The sequence below is a fragment of the Camponotus vicinus genome, unplaced genomic scaffold, assembly GCF_025532165.1.
Source record: "Camponotus vicinus isolate PSW18456_S1 unplaced genomic scaffold, iyCamVici1.0 SCAF_1, whole genome shotgun sequence".
Classification (NCBI taxonomy): Eukaryota; Metazoa; Arthropoda; class Insecta; order Hymenoptera; family Formicidae; genus Camponotus; species Camponotus vicinus.
Window position 1 is genome coordinate 8,455,223 of NW_028141945.1, and position 13,569 is coordinate 8,468,791.

Sequence of the window (13,569 nt, forward strand, 5' to 3'; positions counted from 1 at the left end):
TTTATCGTTTATAATTTAATAATTTAATATACTGATTTCTTAGTGTAACTTGCCAAATTTAAAATTTATTTTTCTTTGATAAAAACCCCGATTCTATGTTTGGATATCTTCTTAATTTTTGATATTATAGCAAATTAATTCCATTATTTGACTAATACTGAAAACTAAGAAGATATACGCCAAACAGTGTCGATATTTTTGTCAAAAAAAAAATAGATTTTAAACTTACAAGGAATTTATCGATTTTCACGTTTTTTCGGGACATCTTATACGCGAAGTACGTGAAAGTAACAAGATATGCCAAGAAATTGTGAAAGAATTTATATTATGGCATAATAATCGTTAATAAGCTCCTATGCATTTCTCAATTTTTTACTCAGTATTTGTGTATGTTTATTTATTTTTGCATGCAAATGCGGAGTATATATAAATATATATATATGCAGCTAAGTATTATTACGAAACATTTTCTCTCTATAACGAAAAGATATTTCGCGTGCATATTTTTTAGCTGCTTTTACTGCATATAAAATATTATATTTTACTAGTAGAAATTTTTGTATCATCAAGCTTGTCATGACTTGTAAAACAAAAAATTTTCTTACAGGATTAGTAGTGCGGTCAGTAGTTTATTAATTAACCAATTAGTGGTTATTATCAGCTTATTCAAAATATTGCCATGTTATTGATCGTTTAAAGACTTCTTTACAGTGTTTTCCCTTCTTCTATGACCCGCTAAATACATATCTCTTTTTATTTACATTAAATAATGTTTTGGTAATATTTTTTTAAACCTCGTTAGTGCCACATTAGTGCTAAGTATTTAGAATGCTAATGTGGATTAAGTTTTATTTATTGACTTGACGAAGAATCCTCTTTTTACTTTATATGTCTTTTCGCTTGAGACATTCAACGACGATAAATAATCCTTATTTTGATTAACACCAAGAATTCCTTTAAATGTTGAAATAAAACCATTAACGTTGAATTCCAAAAGATTGCACGATCGTTGACAAACTAATAACGACACTTATTTTAAAGGAAAAAATGAGTTTTTCTCCATTTCAAACTTGATGCTTGACGTTTTCATGATATCTGTTGATAGCTTACAGATTTTCATGATCTTCTCTCTGTTCACAATACTTATTTCTGTGTTGTGTTTACCCTCCCTCAATTTAAAAATGCATGCAATTTAACCCTGATATTTGTTTCTCATACATACAATTTATTAAAGTTCGAATTTAGGTGATCTGTGTATTTTGTTGTAACAAGATATATAAATCCGTCTTTTTGGGTTGAATATCAAGTCGCTACACAAAAAAATATTATTTCAAAACTTTTACTGTTATGAAACGCTCTTAAACGCTGAAATGTTATTTTTCGATAGTCAAGTATTGATTAAAATGATATTTTACAAAATGTTTTAGTTTCATGAAAGAAAAATTTCATTTTTTAAGATTTTTAAGCTATTCGCGATGTGTATAATTATGCAAACTAATATATTGGGAAATTTGTATACAGTACATTATATAATTTTAGTCGATTTGTTGCATCGTGTGTATTCCGAAACGTAAAACTATATTCTGAGCTTCTCGTTCATGAATTCTTCAATAAATTTTGATTAAGCGACTATATAAATGCGAGTATCTTCAATTTAAATTAAAACCCAAAATGACGTGACGACAGCTGATATGCATTTTTCAGTTCTGATGGAGCATGTGACGTGTGTTTTCCAGGATACGACAAAACCTGCATGCCTACTATAAGACAGATAGTTGACTGTCTTGTTGCTGCACGACCAATCCGAACCTGCGGCCCCCGGCTTCTTCTTTCTGCTATAAACTCTAATCGCGCTATTAATGATCTTAATCAGGACACTAGCATAGCTGCCAATAATAGCAGCAGCAACAACAACAATAATAATAACAATGAGTGCGCTGAAACTTTCAAAAACACGCGGAATACGTATCTCGATCATTCTTACATCTAATTCCGCTCTATTAAATTAACTATCTATTTTTTTATAAATTTTTGAAATATCAGCTCTTTAAAATATTGTAGGAAAGATTTAAAATTTATTAAGATATTATTCTTTATATCAGATTGGGGCTATCTATTTTTTTATAGATTTCTGAGCATGAGCTGGCTATTTAAAATGATGGAGATTAAATAGCCATTAAATTGTACTGCTATTATAGATTAGATATCTATTTTTAGTTCTAGATCTCTCAACGCGAGCTTTCCATCATAAAAGTGTATGGTCAAAACTTCAAAGAAATTTAAAAAGTTTTCAAAATGAGAGAAACTATAAAAGGCAGAGAAAATAAAAATTATATAGTTTAAATACAGAAAGAAACAAAAATGATTTATAACAGTCAAATAATGATTAATATATTTATATATTAATCGACATGTTACTCTATAATTCTGTATCATAATTATTATTAAAAATATGTACGAGACATATTATAGTTATAATAATTATAAAAATACTAATAAAAACAAAAAATTTTGTGTATTATAACTGTGTAGCTTAATGATGACAAATTTGTGATATAAGCAGCGTTTGATTACAATTATTATATTTATATTGTTGCGATAATCATCGCCAAAATTACGCATCTCTCTGTCTCAGGATTATTATCATATATAATTATATTACAAAATGATGTAATTATTATAACAGAGAGAATCATATATAATTAAAGTGCATTAAGTGCAAAATGAATATAGTGAAGTGGCACGTTGTATGTTTGTACATAGAAAACAACGCATATATTTGTATATGTAAGATTAATATATTGTCAAGCAGAGAAGCATGTTTAATGAAAATTGCGCTGTAGATTTTTCTTTCTTATTTAATTTTTGTTTTATCCATCATTTCTCTTCCCTTCTTTATCCTACATGAATAAAACAAAACAATTGATATTGTATGAAAAAGTATTTCGTTACCTGTTATATAATATATATTATACTTTTTTAATTTAAAATTATTAGCAAGGTTATATTTAAAAATTCAATTATTATATTTTGGAAACAACGGAGCTTTTATTGGTAATATTATAACTAATACTTAAATAATTATTTTATTGAATATTCATTATACAGAGAATTATTTTCTATATAAAAAATGCTCATTTTTCTCAAAATTATAGAATTTAAATATTATCACAAGAAATAATTTAAAAACTTTCATATTATCCTTATATTAAAACTATATTTCTATTATTATTTAATATACATATTATTATATTTCTATATACAAAATTAATTTAGTTTTTGTAAAGAAATATCAAACGTTTCCAAATTGCATCAACTATAAATAACATCAGCTAATATTCTTTAAAAAATTTATTAAAATTTACTAATATTAATAAAATGCTTGCAGTGGTATTTACAAAGTGTTTTATTACAACAGAAGAGAGAAGAAATATATAAAAAAGAATTTTTTTAATTCGAAAGAACAAAATTTACACTTAAGAATTTATTTTTCAAGTAAAATTATTAGAATATAAATAGAATATAAATTAGAATATAAATTATTTTATTTAACAATAGTTTTATATTAATTAGATGTAAATTTAGACTAAAATAATGTAATTACTTGAATTAAGATAGAAACAAAATATAAATTTAATATCACATACTAATGATGAAGATAATTTAAAAAAATATAATTAATTTATATTATATTTATCTTGTTGAAATAAATAATTTCTTGTAAATAGTCACTCAAAGAAATAAATTATTTATAAATTTTTATGTTATCAAATGAATATACTTTGGCTCGAGTTAAGCGAAATGCTTCGTATTTTTGTCTAACTAACTCGATCATAATCCTAATTAATTGCAAGGCATTGTCTTCTTTTCAAATATATTTTCTTTCTACTTCTAAATGCTTCTATTACCTTAAGTTTTCGATCTTAGGCTGATTAAAACAATGATAAAAAGAATTATTATATATGCCAAATTCACTAAAATACCAGTGAAAACCTCCTCCTTGTCAAAAGAATAACCCTTGAAAATGACTGCTCTCAAGGCTATGGAAGGCAAGGTTGTCGGCATAGAGTAACTAACGATGCGAAGTCCCTTTGGCATTCCCTGTACCGGCCATATGGATGCTGTAATTATATCAAATTACAAAAAAATTTGATTAATATAAATTAATAATTTTTTGCTACAAAGATGTCGATATTACTGTGATGAATTTTTATTAGTCTTTTTTTATATGTTATTAATAATATATATCATGTATGTATAAGGAAACAAGGCATACTTTTAGAAGATTCGAGAATCATATATATATGCAATAGCAATAAATTTAATAATGCGTGCTGCTACTTTTAAAATACCACAATATTAATCTCTATATATAAAAATGAATGTTTGTTTGTTTGTGCCTTATGCATTCCTAAACCGATCATCCGATTGCGATGAAACCACAGTATATACAGTAGCGCAACTCCCTGTCGGCACCTTTGAAGTTTGTGTAGCATAAAATGAAATGCGCATGCGCGAAGTCAGCGAGTATACTAGTACTGCCATCTGTACTTTCCTCTCATTCTCTCCTTTGGTTTTCGTTCTCTTTCTAACACATTATAATATGTAATATAAATTAAATTCAATAAAACTTGAATATATGTACATAAAGAAATTGTGAAAAATATAATACAAAATATATAATGCAAATATATATAAAAAATAGTACATATGACATGATGTGAATATTAATTAACCATTTTATATGTCATATATAACTGATAGCAGAAAAGATATATACTCATAATACTCACATATAATTTATAATATATTTACATATTAATACTTATATATATAATTTTTAATATATTTATATATTAATTGTACATACGTATATTCTATATATATATTCAAAAACTTAAAATTAAAAAAAAAACATTTAGATTGAGACTACAATCACTTAAATTTTATTATATAAAATATATATATTTATGAGCAAAATGAATAAAAAAACAAGAAATATATATTTGTTAATAATATATATTTATTTATAAACAGTTGTATTTCGTTAAAAATATTTATTTCACAAACAGACATAATCTTGAAACTAAACCTTTTCTCTCTCAAATCATCTGACCATACCTCAGCTACTCGGTCCACCTCAGCATGAATCAGAAAGAGAGAATGAGAGAGTAGAAGAAGAGAAACAAGAAAGTGTTTTACATTCAATTAAAATACAAATGTGTGAAATACGTTATAACATATATGTCATATAAACGTTTGATGTTTACATCATATAAACATCAAACGTTTATATGACATATATGTTATAACGTATTTCACATTTGTATTTTATTAATTGAATGTAAAACACTTTCTTGTTTCTATTCTTCTACTCTCTCATTTTCTCTTTCTGATTCATGCTGAGGTGGATCGAGTAGCTGAGGTATGGTCAGATGATTGATTTGAGAGAGAAAAAGTTTAATTTCAAGATTATTTCTGTTTGTGAAATAAATATTTTTAACGAAATACAACTGTTTATAAATAAATATATATTATTAACAAATATATATTTCTTGTTTTTTTATTCATTTTGCTCATAAATATATATATTTTATATAATAAAATTTAAGTGATTGTAGTCTTAATCTAAATGTTTTTTTTTTAATTTTAAGTTTTTGAATATATATATAGAATATACGTATGTACAATTAATATATAAATATATTAAAAATTATATATATAAGTATTAATATGTAAATATATTATAAATTATATGTGAGTATTATGAGTATATATCTTTTCTGCTATCAGTTATATATGACATATAAAATGGTTAATTAATATTCACATCATGTCATATGTACTATTTTTTATATATATTTGCATTATATATTTTGTATTATATTTTTCACAATTTCTTTATGTACATATATTCAAGTTTTATTGAATTTAATTTATATTACATATTATAATGTGTTAGAAAGAGAACGAAAACCAAAGGAGAGAATGAGAGGAAAGTACAGATGGCAGTACTAGTATATTCGCTGACTTCGCGCATGCGCATTCCATTTTATGCTACACAAAATCGGGAGAGTTGCGCTACTGTATATACTGTGATGAAACTTTGATATGTTGTTGTGCGCATGCCCGCGAAGGTTTCTGACTTAGTACAACAATTCTCCAATAGGTGGCGCGCGCGTCGTTTATACAAATCAGTGCAATTCATAAATGTAGAATCGCTACAAGTTTGCGGATTAAATTTGGAAAATCCATGTTTCTCACATGGACAGCTGTATGTGGCTGCCTCACGCGTTGGGAAACCTTCCGATTTAATCGTTTACGCACCAGACAGAAAAACAAAAAATATTGTATATCCAAGAGCACTTCAATAAAAAAAAATGAGCACAGAATTGTTATAACGAGTTCTCTTTAAATTCGATTTTTGTAGGCGTAGCAGCGCGCGCAGGGTACAGCTAGTAATAAATAAAAATAAAAGATCATTGTCGAAATGAAAAAAACATAGTCTCACCGCTTAGCATTATTAATGGGAAGAAACTTCCAGCCGAAGCATAATTCGCCAGAGTATGAGTTTTACATGTAACGGAGATGAAAAAACCTAAGAATATATTACATCAATAAGAGAGAGAGAGAAAAATTAATTTCATTCATAACAATTTTTCTTGTTATTGCTTACATTTCTTCCGAGATATTGTGTAAAATACTTACCGTACATTAGTCCATTGAGACCGTTGAGAAGCATAATGATGAATACATGGAAATACGACCCTTCACATTTTAAATCCCATATAGGAAAGAAGAGGATCATTATTACCGAAACGTGAATAATTATGAGGCTAGTCTGAGTCAGAATATGAGCTAGCAGGATTTCTCTGTTCTTGACACCTGTCATATATTCGTGTGTTATCATGATGAAAAACAGTTGGAAATAAAAGGTCAATTGATAATTAGAAAAAATAATTTTAAAAAATCTCTGATTACAATGAATTATACAGGGTGACCCATTTTAACTTAGGCAGTCAAATAACTCGAAAAATAAGCAAGATAGAGAAAAATGTTTTCGACAAAAGTTGTATGGTTTCAAGGGGGCCATAAGATGGTATCATTGGTTTGACCTTGAAGAGTCATTTGAAGGTCACGTGAAGGTCACTTCAATTTTTTTAAATGGAACATCCTATATATTTTTATACATTCTTGTAGCTCATCTCGAGAGCTTTCCAAAACACTATAATTAAGTACATTTTCGTTAAGTACTTTTTGAGTTATGAGGCTTGAAATAATTTCTTAATTTTACATAAACCGTAAAATATCTTGTAAAATATTCATTTTTCGATTACCTTACCTTAATAGTTTTATGTACAAAATAATGAGAGGAATCAATTGGTGTAAAGAAAACACATAGTTGTTTCGAAGAAAAAATATGTAATTTGCAATTAACAATTCCATATTTTTTCTTAAAAACAACTATGTGTTTTCTTTACACCAATTGATTCCTCTCATTATTTTGTACATAAAAGTATTAAGGTAAGATAATCGAAAAATGAATATTTTACAAGATATTTTACGGTTTATGTAAAATTAAGAAATTATTTCAAGCCTCATAACTCAAAAAGTACTTAACGGAAAGATACTTAATTATAGTGTTTTGGAAAGCTCTCGAAATAAGCTACAAGAATGTACAAAAATATATAGGGTATTCCATTTAAAAAAATTGAAGTGACCTTCACGTGACCTTCAAATGACTCTTCAAGGTCAAACCAATGATACCATCTTATGGCCCCCTCGAAACCATACAACTTTTGTCTAAAACATTTTTCTCTATCTTGCTTATTTTTCGAGTTATTTGGCTGCCTAAGTTAAAATGGGTCACCCTGTATATACCTTGAACCAAGCTTCGATCCCAAACGCCCTCCATCCGATCTGTGATTATTAAGGTGGTGGAGACTGTAGTGGCCAGAAAAAAGATCAATCTAAAAATAGTTTTAGCAAAAGAATGATCGGTTACATTCATTATTTCGACTTAGATAGATTGTATTTTGTGTGCGAAGGTATATGCGTGTATGCTTACATCATCATGAAACTTGGTGCGACAAAATAATCATAACCATGGTCCATATCACTATAAGTCGCATTCTCGAACTGAAATTGATTAAAATTTTGTACTTTTATTTTTATCCCATTTATAACACTATGTAGAAAAAAAGTTTTAATCGTAACATGATAACAGATATATATATATATATATATATATATATATATATATATATATATACAGGGTGATTCTAAATAACTTTATGCTTTTGCAAAAACATAATCTTGACCGAAAATATTTATTACTTTTACTATTATCTTAAATAAATATTTAATATTAATATTGTATATGATAATAGTAAAAGTAATAAATATTTTAAAAACACTTATTTAATCTAATTAATTTTTAAATAGATATACGATGTATGGATATCACACACATTCATGATAATAATAATATTAATATGTTAAATGTTTATTATGTTTACCGCATTCTTCAATCGAACACATGATCGCGTTCGATTGCGCCAGTAGTACCTTAACCTACTGCAACCTACCATGACAAAAAACTGCTTGCAGTCGCCGAGTAATTATCGTCGCATTGTCGCGTCGTCGCATCGTGTAGTAACGTGTCCGCGCGTGTTTCTTTCATCGAGTGATTTTTAATCGCCAACAGTTATTATTCGACAGTGATTAATAGTGATTAGTGAGAGTCATTAGTAAATTTCTCGTCTCATCGAGTGAGTAAATAAATGTGATTACGTTAAAGTTTATAAAAGAATACAGTTCATGAAAGGAGAAAAACTTTCAGTTAATAATTTAGTGTGGATTTCTTGTCTTTTGCAACGTGATATCTACGTTAAATTTGAGAACGTACGATCTATCGGAAAATTCATTTCTCCTTCAAGCAATTACAGCAATACATCAAAAGTCATCGAACAAGGTAATAATAACTATTTTTTGACGTTATGTGAAAACAGATCTCGGGAAGTCAGAGGGACAGTGTGTCAAAGGAAATTCGTGAAAAGAGAGGGGTTTTTAGTGGGTAGGGAGTACCGAGTTGGTAATTCGACTTGGTACTCGAGTCCCACATAACTCACTGGATCGACCGGTGAGTATGCATAAAATGCATTTTCCCCTCTCTCGTAAAAAAAAAAAATAAAAAAAAAACAGGTGAGTGAGCGAATGAGCGAGAGAGGGGGGGAGAGAGAGAGAGAAAGAGACAGACAGACAGAGAGAGAATGTATGTGTTCGCATGTGTGTATGTATGTGTATAGTGACCAGCTGATCGCAGCAGGCGCCCCGCGTAAGCACCCGCGTCTGACGGTGAATCGCGTCACCCTTGCCTGCCTCTTGTATTCGACCCGTCATACGTTAACTACTTCCTTTAATAATTCAAAAACTAAGCTTCGGACGAAATTTTGCCAAAAGAAAAATTGTCTTAGAATTCGGTCAAGATTATGTTTTTGCAAAAGCATAAAGTTATTTAGAATCACCCTGTATATACACAGGGTGAGCCATTTTAATTAACGCACGCAATTATTTCGGAAACAAAGCATTTTAGAGAAAAATGTTTCAGACAAAAGTTTTATGGTTTCGAGGGGGCCATAAGATGGTATCATTGGTTTGACCTTGAAGAGTTATTTGAAGGTCACATGAAGGTCACCTTCAATTTCTTAAATGGAACCTACTATTTGTCATTGCATATTCTTATAGCTTATGTCGAGAGCTTCCCAAAACACTATAATTAAGTACCTTTTCGTTAAGTACTTTCCGAGTTATGAGGCTTGAAATCGTTTCTTAATTTTACATAAACCGTAAAATATCTTGCAAAATATTCATTTTTCGATTATCTTACCTTAATACTTTTATGTACAAAATAATGAGAGGAATCAATTGGTGTAATGAAAACACATAGTTATTTTTAAGAAAAAATATGTAATTGTTAATTTCAAATTACATATTTTTTCTTCGAAACAACTATGTGTTTTCTTTACACCAATTGATTCCTCTCATTATTTTGTACATAAAAGTATTAAGATAAGATAATCGAAAAATGAATATTTTACAAGATATTTTACGATTTATGTAAAATTAAGAAATTATTTCAAGCCTCATAACTCAAAAAGTACTTAACGAAAAGGTACTTAATTATAGTGTTTTGGAAAGCTCTCGAGATAAGCTACAAGAATATGCAATGACAAATAGTAGGTTCCATTTAAGAAATTGAAGGTGACCTTCATGTGACCTTCAAATAACTCTTCAAGGTCAAACCAATGATACCATCTTATGGCCCCCTCGAAACCATAAAACTTTTGTTTGAAACATTTTTCTCTAAAATGCTTTGTTTCCGAAATAATTGCGTGCGTTAATTAAAATGGCTCACCCTGTATATATATATATATATATATATATATATATATATATATATATACTCACTTGAATAGGCACACTGGCCAATTTTGGTGAATATTTACAGTCTTTCATCACACCCTTAAAAATCTCCAAGAAACGTTTGTACAGCTTTTGCTCCATAAATTGTCCAATTTGCATGTCTATAACAAAAATCATTGTAAACTTCGAAAATAGTTTGCGTCTTAATTTATTGCACTTCTTTTACATTTCTTTATTCAAGTTTTTTTTTAAATAACCGAAAAATTACATAAGCTTATTATGAAACACAGCATAAATAATATATATACGTACCACCCATATCTAGAAATACATCAATCTGACCGGACAGAATATCTTCCGTCTTAGCGGTTCCATAGTTATCAATTCGTCTCTGTAGAGCTTCGGAAAAGTTGTGATTAAAGTATATCATTCCGACGAGATCACCGTCGCGTATAGCGTCAGTCGCTTCAGACATGTTGTCATAAAATTCCTGAAAGTGAAATTTTAATAACAATTTTTTCTTACTCGAAAATATAAGTGTTGTATATAAAAAATGTTTTTTTTCATATTTCAAAATATGTTTCACCAATGAGTTTTAAATTTTATATCAAAATGATTCTCCTAGAAATACACATTGCATTAGTATTTTAGCGATGATATCATCATCGATTCACATACATATCCAGATAAATTCGCGGAAAAATTTAAAAGAAAGTCTGTATATGATCGATTTTTAAATCACTGTACCTGCTCCACGATAGAATCGCCATATTCGTGAAGAAATCTACAACTGAGATTATTAAAGTGACAAGTGTGGTTCTCTTCATCGTACCAAACTTTGCCGATGTTGTTGCCGTAATCGCAATTGCCAGCTTCGTGATTGATGATACCAATCGTCAAGTCTTTCGGTTCACCACCGACCCCGCCGAAAAACGAGCCGACTTCTAATAGCGGGAATAACACCGCGAAAAGTATACCTCTAGAGAAAAATGTTTATCATTATTATCGTTATCATACGAATGTCGTGCAATGATCGATAAAACTGAATTTTTCGATATAATATATTTTGTACGCAACAATTTGTTGTTTAAAAAAATAACAGAAGTTGAGATTTTCTTATATGTGTTCTCTCCCCACGAAAAATTTATTTATTGACAAATACTTACGAGTAATAACGGAAAAATTGTATGCCATTCTTTATCATCAAAGCCTTGAATCTTTTCGATGCCGAGACATTATATATCTCTCTCGCTTTGTAATCCGCGATTCGACCCTTAACACAATTTATTTTTGTTTAAATATCATTTTTATTATATTTTATTATATGCATTGTCCTTTTACAGCAATAAAAACAGTTAAAAATTATTTCATATATACTTTCATTCGTTTATAACTATCTTCATCTTGAGTTAACGCTTCATCTTCGGTTTCTTTGATCGCTTGAACCTCGGAAGTATTTTCGAGCATCGTGCTATCTTGCACCTGGCACAGTCCCAGGAATGCTTCTTCTAAGGATGAGCAATTAAATCGGTCCAGCAATTCTTGCGGCGACGATTCCGCCAACAATTTACCACATCTCATCAAACCTATCTGTGTAGCGTGGAAGATATATTGAAAATGTTCAATGAAATGAAATCAATAAAGAATAAAATTTACCATATTAGCATCTTTAGCCTCCTGGATATAATGCGTTGTGATCAACACAGTGATGCCTTCCTCCTGAGTGATCTTGGTTAGATAGATCCAGATACTGCACAAAGGAAAAAAGCATATTTGAATATTTTTCTATTTCCGGTATACATGAAATCTTTAAAGAGACAGCAAAATCTACTTGCTTGCTGCTCAAAATTGGATCCAGGCCTACGGTGGGTTCGTCCAAAATCAGAAATTCAGGACTATGAATCAACGCAGCAGCGAAAGAGACTCTCCTTTGTTGACCTCCGCTCATGTTTTTTACCAAATGATTTGCTGGAGGCAGTTGGAGCAATTCCGAAAGAAATTTCTGTCTTATTCCTTAGAAGCAATAAAAAAGGAAAAATTGCAGCTGTGTGTTACGAAATAACTTATGATACGGTATAAAAATTCTCAAACAAAGAGAGAATCAAGGCATAAGATTGAAATCAATTCAAGAGTATCAGGATGCATGCAGTTATATTTTTTTATTCCTACCGATCTCCTCGTCCTCGAGTCCGTTAATCCTGCCGAAGTAATAGAGAGCACTCCTCACGGTGAACTCCCCGACCAAGGCGATTTCCTGCGGCATGTAACCTACGCGAGGTCCAGGAATTCCGGAGCCCGGTCTACCTGGATTTCCTCCCAAAACCCATATATTTCCCGTGTTGAGATGCTTAACTCCGACGACGCAGGATAACAGTGTCGTCTTGCCGCATCCACTTGCGCCCAAAAGTCCATATCTATTTTTTGGACAAAATAAGAGAAAAAGGATCGCTCTAGCAATAGTTAATCTTATATTTTAGATGACACGTGGTATCGAGTATACACGTAAGATTGAAGATAAACCTCCGTTAGTGTCGCAGTACATAATTTCGCATAATAATAATAACTTCTCCGTATTCCCATTGAAAGTCGCATTTATCCACCTTATCTATTCGCGTTTTGTCCCTCGTCGAAGAACAATAGCGTTTACGATTTCCCTCACGAATTGTACTCAGTCAATGTAGGGTAGCAAATGGCGGATTGCTAATAAAGCGTTGGTCACAATCTCGGATGACTTTGATCATTAAATACATGCGAATGTAACGATCGCTTGTTAGCGAAAACAATTAGCCGAATACCGAGTGGCACAGTGGTGCCTAAGTGTGCAAAATTTAAATTTTCGAGAGTTTGTTTATGAAACGTCGCAAAATATAAATTTAACATAAATACTCAAATATTTGAGTTTAGTCAGAAAATATTCAAATAGTAACATACTTTTGATGTTATGATATAATTACACATATGATATAATTACACATACACACACACTCAAGTGTTAATATATGTTAGATAACTTCGTTTATATAACTTCTAATTGTTTGACGATTTCTGATAACATATATATATTTATTAGTAACTAAAAATGTATTGATATTATGTAAAAGCGAAATATCTATATTTATTTGTACTAAGATAAACTAAACTCTA

At 29.6% G+C, this 13,569-nt stretch overlaps 1 protein-coding gene across 5 annotated transcripts in view; it reads right to left on the reverse strand.

Moving 5' to 3' along the window:
• Nucleotides 1-3,388: 3,388 nt before the first annotated feature.
• The window catches only part of LOC145972097 (ABC transporter G family member 20), a 38,844-nt gene continuing 28,663 nt past the window's right edge, over nucleotides 3,389-13,569 (reverse strand). For all 5 annotated transcript variants that reach the window (XM_083100399.1, XM_083100368.1, XM_083100376.1 and 2 more), the window contains 13 exons: nucleotides 12,595-12,839; nucleotides 12,261-12,438; nucleotides 12,082-12,175; nucleotides 11,803-12,015; nucleotides 11,592-11,698; nucleotides 11,173-11,404; nucleotides 10,738-10,915; nucleotides 10,471-10,586; nucleotides 8,069-8,139; nucleotides 7,882-7,970; nucleotides 6,709-6,885; nucleotides 6,512-6,598; nucleotides 3,389-4,121 (listed from right to left, as the gene is read on the reverse strand). In XM_083100399.1, the coding sequence (XP_082956525.1) occupies nucleotides 3,910-4,121; nucleotides 6,512-6,598; nucleotides 6,709-6,885; nucleotides 7,882-7,970; nucleotides 8,069-8,139; nucleotides 10,471-10,586; nucleotides 10,738-10,915; nucleotides 11,173-11,404; nucleotides 11,592-11,698; nucleotides 11,803-12,015; nucleotides 12,082-12,175; nucleotides 12,261-12,438; nucleotides 12,595-12,839 (1,999 nt within the window). In that variant the 3' untranslated portion in view covers nucleotides 3,389-3,909. The remainder of the gene's footprint in view (nucleotides 4,122-6,511; nucleotides 6,599-6,708; nucleotides 6,886-7,881; nucleotides 7,971-8,068; nucleotides 8,140-10,470; nucleotides 10,587-10,737; nucleotides 10,916-11,172; nucleotides 11,405-11,591; nucleotides 11,699-11,802; nucleotides 12,016-12,081; nucleotides 12,176-12,260; nucleotides 12,439-12,594; nucleotides 12,840-13,569) is intronic.